This window comes from Anopheles cruzii, chromosome 2, assembly GCF_943734635.1.
Source record: "Anopheles cruzii chromosome 2, idAnoCruzAS_RS32_06, whole genome shotgun sequence".
In the NCBI taxonomy this organism is placed as follows: Eukaryota; Metazoa; Arthropoda; class Insecta; order Diptera; family Culicidae; genus Anopheles; species Anopheles cruzii.
The window spans coordinates 43,437,887-43,443,659 of NC_069144.1; the positions used below are offsets into that span (position 1 = coordinate 43,437,887).

Genomic DNA, 5,773 nt, shown 5'->3' on the forward strand with positions numbered 1-5,773 from the left:
TTGTTTCGGCGCGTTGGGAAGAATCGGTAATCGATGGTGTTTGGTTTATTTGTGTGTCCAGCGAGGTCGAAGGCGACCAATTTCATTATGCGCTGTGGTGCGTTAGTTAAATTACGATCCGCGCACGCCGTGCAGAACTAACCCGCCCACCACGGGCAGCAGTGTTTGTGAAAGGCTTTTAACTTTCCTCTTCGGAGGAAAGTCCTTGGCCGGTCGGTCTATAATTACAGGGGCCCTTTTTCGCTTACACTTCGCAGGAAAAATACACTTTTTTCAAGGCCCTGTTTTAAATTTGTAATTTTATTAAGCAGGCCGGAACGCACAAGGGACCCTGTTACAGAGTAGCCCTTAAAGGCGCCGAAATCAGTGTTTGCTGTTTGGCTGATGTTAATGTGAACCATGTGAATGTGTGTGTCTAAAAGTGTTAGGAATGAGTGTGTGTATAACGATGTATTTCCGAGTTCCGTTCACGTTTCCGGATTTCAAATAGAAATGGTGACTCCGAAAAACAGTGCGAAAGGTTAGCTAATTTAAGTGAAACCGCACACCCCAGGCAGGGTAGTTTTAAAACATTTGCGCAATAGGCTTGCTAAGCTGTGGAGCCAAAGCTGTGGCTGCTGCGATAGTTTGGAGGGCGATTATCAGTGGAACGGTTCTGATTGGGGTTTCAATAAAAACTACACGGATAATAGTTTAAAAAATCCGATAATAGTTTGCTGTGGACCCGGCATGTACCGCCATGGGCGAGAAGGTCCTTTCGGAATGGAACCATCTCCTCCACAATCACTATCCGAAACACCGCTTTACGTTAATCCTGTAGAAAGAAAACACAAACGCCGTTAACCTGAGGCGTAAAGAACAGTCGGATGTGGGTTTTGTAGAATTTTCTTTGCCATTGTTTCGCTCCCCAACAGCACTGCTCATGGCCTGCTTGTAAATATAGCTGCGTTCTTTTATAGACACACACCGTCCTTTTTTTGGAAGCGTTTTCGTACCGGATTCTTCACGGGCGTATCTTGTCAGAAATAATAACCTATTGTCCTTTAATAAACTTCCCGTCGACGGCGGCATCCACACGGATCGATTTCCACTCCACAAGCGAAAGGAATTTTCTACAAAATATCAAGTCTAAGAAGACAATGGGGCTTGGTGGCTTCCTTATATCATCTCGCGAGCGGTCTGCCTTGCGAGCAATTCAATGAGTCTTTCAGTCCCACAAAATGGCGACCAAAGTTCTAATAAAACTGTGCAACCACCAGAGCAAACATGGTCGGTTCCTCCTCGGTTCATGGTCGGGAAGGGGCCCAACTTTATTAAACTGACTCACTTCACAGCAAGCGACGAGCGAGATACGGCGTTGGACCGTACGTGGTGGCCATGTGTCTCATCGCGCCACGCCATTGTTTGGCATAATTTCCAACGCAAACTTCCTGCCATTTACTATGCAGATTATATATTGTGAACGTCTCTCTCTTTACTCTTAAAATTAATTATTTCACGTCTCTGACGCACGCACGTCTTCCGCCCGGGGCGGATCTCATCTTAAAGTGTTAAGCAGCGATTAATTTCGTATAGGCGCTCCTGCTCAACTTAACGGCTGCCTGACGCTTTGCTGAAGTGCGATAAATCCGTAAGCAGATGTCTTTAGTTATTTGGCCTGCGGCCGAAATCTGGCCCCAGGAACCGAACCCAAAGTGGCCCAAAGTCCGTCAATAAGTTTCCCCACAATCCTTCGTCATCCGCTCCGCTTATGGCTCCTGGCGGTCATTGGATGCTGAGCTCGCAAACTAATTTTCCGACTCAAATATTTACCCTCCGTCAACACCGTCCATGCTCCGTCGATGTTCCGACACCGAGACTGACTGTTGTATCCTACCCCAAGGGGAGGACCGTGTACCGGAAAATTAGAACCGAAACATGCACGACGCAGGACGGGAAAACGTGCCGTACGGCCTCGTTGGTCCCAAAAAGGGTTGTAACAACAACTGTCCTTCGGGCGGAAGTAACAACCAAAACCTAAGGAGGAATCTGGACACGTAGTCAATACTTGATAGCTTTTAGCCTGAAGCAATAACGTCCCAAAAACGTAAGAAAATGATGGTGTTCATTGTACAACAGAACCATAAATGTGTAGCGCACGCCACCGAATATCCTTTTTTTAAATCTTCGTTCCGTTCAATTATTCTGGCCTGTTCCTTCTGACACCAATGCTAATTCTCACGTGTGAAAGATTCGTTTCATTTTCGTACAATACATTATCCGCTCTGCTTTTCAACGATCGTCAACTAACGCCTCCGAAGGACGAAGGACAGGTCAGCCCACGGTGCTAATATTTGCAACTACCAACCACTCTCCTGGTGTTTCTGCGAGCCGAACCAGGGTGATCCAAGCGGCGTGACGATGCCATTGATTGGATTGGAAGTGTCACGGAATTGGAAGAGTAAATAACTGCTCATCGAATAACAATCACTGGCACACTTTTAGCCCGGGCTTGTGGCGCTCGTCCCGCTTCACTTTTTCCGCTCTGTTGCGGTCATGCATTTTCTTCGCCCCTGTTCGTGATCCGTGGAAATTATGACCACCGGGTAAGAGGGAATTATCGAGGCAGGCATTCAATTTTCCATACAGTTTCCATCGACACCACCGGTTCCTGTTTTTTTTGCTTTAGCTAAGAAACGTGTCCCGAAACGTGTCAACGGAGACCGCACCGCATAGCGCCGGTTGGACACGGCAATAACACGAGTGTTTGATTTTGTTTTGCTTCCGTTCGATGCAACCGCGGGATGCACCCTGGAAAGCGACTTGGTGGACCACTTTGTCGTGTTTCGCGAACTGCAAAGCGCAACAAGCTGTACTCAACTCGGTGACCACCACGATGCTCTTGTAGCGAATATTCTTCCCAAAGTAGGCTGAGATAGGTATAAAGGTAGTGTTTAATAAGATTAGCAGCCAATAAACGGTAGTTCAAGCCATAGGTCGTTTCCTTAGAGAAATAGAAAAGATATTATTAAAGATATCACACTCTACATGAATGCTTGAATGATTATTAAAAATACGTTTGTGCATTTTACAGAACCGGAAGTGGTGACATTATAATTTTAAAGTGTAGTGTTATCGACATTAGATCACTCTTCGGCTTCATTCACGAAAGAATTTTGTTATAGTCTCGATGCACGATCTCGATGCAATTTTGACGTTATATGCAATCTTGATTGCGCAACTGGCATGGAAATATTGCGTAGTAATATTGCCAAACAATATTTTTGGCAATATTTTAATATTAGTGCGTGTGAAATAGTTTGGTGCTATTTTCCGGTGCATAATTCGTGTACAAGTTCCGACCAAGTTCGTGTACAAGATTGCACACAATATTCCATGCAACTTTGCATACAAGTTTCGAAAGACAAAACTTGCATGCAAGTCACTGGTGCTACCTACCAGTCTTTCCTGCTCTCCTAGTAAAATTTTGGGATTTTCGGGTTTCGGATTGTTTCGGATTTTTTTTTAAATTGCTCATTTTTTCGGATTTATTCTTGCAAGCCGCTGCATTAAGCAGTGAGCTGAGCAGTAAAATAATCCAACACACTGTCATTCAGCTGTTAAAATAATTTGTTTAAAATGTCTCCAATTTGCTGCACCATGTGGAGGCGTGGATTTTTTCCCCGCGCTGTACCAAGTTAGCCACCATTGCCATCACTTGTCTTGGGAATTTTTATCGTTGATTCAGGGTTGTCACTGCATTTCGATGGTGGGAATATCCAAACCCGCCTGCTTGGATCGGATAAAGGGAGGGCAAGGAATTCCAAACACATACAGGTAGACACACAAACCTACTCAATTTGTTGTATTAAGTAAAATCTGTGGACCCAGCGAAGGGCAGAGGACAAGACTAATAAAAACAAAATCCATACACTTCTAGTGCGGTTTAGCAAGATAAACCCGTGCGTTGCTAGTCGGGGACAGTGCCCCAGATTTTATTGTAACGCAGCGCAAAGAAACCCACAGCCCGTGTTTTCAACTGCCTCCCATCTCGGCATCGTCGAGCACCAGATCGTCCAGCATCTCTTCGAGCGTGATTCGGGGTACGGACGGATCGTCCATGTCGTTCGTGTCGACCGCTATCTGCCGTTTGCTGTCCTTGAAAATGTTCACATTCTGCCGCAGCTCTGGGTCTTCCTCCAAATCTTCCAGGAACTCGTTGTAGTCGTTTTCGATGTCCGTGTCCAGCACAATGTCCTCGTTCAGGTGCTTCAGCTTCCAATTCCGGTTCCGTTTGCGCACCGTCTTATCGAACGATTTCTTCACGATCAAAATGCTCGGCACTGCGTCGTCCGCACTCAGCTTTTCGTAGTAATCATTGTTTACGTTCGCTTCACGCAAATCGTATCCCAACACGGTGTCGCCCGGTTTCAGCAGGTTACCCAGGTGCGAACGTACGTGCACGGTGCTGCCGTCAACGCCGAGCTCCGATGACTTCACCACCCATACGTCGGCCAACGTGTGGCGCACCGAAACCGGCCCCTGGCCGGGGAACGCTTTCTGGTCGCGAAACTCAACGTCCATCACGACGAATTCGATCATCTGCTTCGGGTTGCAGATCGACTCGAAAGGTGTCTTCCAGAATGCCATATTCTGAACCTCGGCCACTGTAAAATGAAAGCTAGGGCGGGTTAGGCAATCGAAGGTACGCAATCTGTGATGTTTCATTACTTACGCTGTGCCGTTTGTGGGTCGATGAGGTGGATCGCGTTGGCCACTTTCGTCACCAGGCATACGGGCGCAATGTGGCCAAGCTGCTGGGCGAGCCGCTTCGGTAGGCAAACCAAGCTGCCCTTCGAAATCGGTACAATGTCCACGGCATACGAGTACTTGTAGTTGTACGAGTTGCTGTGGATATCGTGCGAGATGAGTTTCTTCGAGCTGGTCACCTTCACCGGCAGCACGGCTTGCAGGAAGTCCACCATCTTGCGGGCGTGTGCATCGGTGGCGTAGAAAAAGTCCAACCCCCCCGGTGACGGTTTAATTCCGAGCGTGTTCTCGTGTGCCCGGTGCTTCAGAATCATCTGCTCGAGATAGAACAGTGTCTTGCGGTTGACGGCCTTCTGGCGGACCTGCACCATGCAGCGCCAAAAGTCTTTCGCTTCCGTCCGGTGGCAATCGTCGCACATCTGATTGTTGACCGTAAACTCCACCACAAACACCTGCTGCAGGACGACGTCGTTCATTACTTCGCCGTGTACGGTTAGCTTCACCTTGATGCGCTTCGAGTGAGGCTCGGTCCACACGAATCCGGCATCGACCAGTTTCACCAGGCGCAAGCCCTGGACGCGCTTCAGGCACAGGGACAACAGTTCCTTCGACTCCAGGGTGCACTGGACCCACTCGTTGGGCGGGTTCAGGTACCGCTCGCAGTTCCGGCAAAAGAAAATCACGGCCTGCTTGGGAATGTTTTCCGTGATGTCGACGTGCGAGCGAAGGCACGGCACACACATGTTGGTCGCATTCGGCTCGATCGGGACGCCACACTCGCAGCATAGAATTTTATTCACCGCCCCCGATCCGGAAGCGGCCGGTCCCGTGTCGTTCATTGCGCTGTTAAGGTATTCCATTATTGCGGCCCTTCTTTACCACCAACAAACACGTGTGTTTTAGGTTTACGGGTGAGCTAAATTCCGGGTTGCTGCGATGACGTTTGTTGTTGTCGAATGACAGTTGGTTTCGGATCCATTTATACGACAGAGTTCGAAGGTTCCATCGAATTGAAATGTGCACG

The 5,773-nt window shown here is 48.0% G+C and overlaps 1 protein-coding gene across 1 annotated transcript; it reads right to left on the bottom strand.

Moving 5' to 3' along the window:
- Positions 1-3,968: 3,968 nt before the first annotated feature.
- Positions 3,969-5,623, bottom strand: LOC128269098 (60S ribosomal export protein NMD3-like). The gene is made up of 2 exons (XM_053006456.1): positions 4,715-5,623; positions 3,969-4,646 (listed from the first exon to the last, which is right to left on the bottom strand). Exons 1-2 carry the CDS (start codon positions 5,607-5,609, stop codon positions 4,015-4,017), a joined length of 1,527 nt encoding a protein of 508 aa, XP_052862416.1. The 5' UTR covers positions 5,610-5,623; the 3' UTR covers positions 3,969-4,014.
- Positions 5,624-5,773: the final 150 nt, after the last annotated feature.

Bases quoted from the DNA above. Each gene is read 5' to 3' on its own strand.
- LOC128269098 (XM_053006456.1), bottom strand. From the start codon at position 5,609: ATGGAATACCTTAACAGCGCAATGAACGACACGGGACCGGCCGCTTCC. The intron at 4,647-4,714 runs GTAAGTAATGAA...TTCATTTTACAG, and splicing joins CGACCCACAAACGGCACAGC to TGGCCGAGGTTCAGAATATG.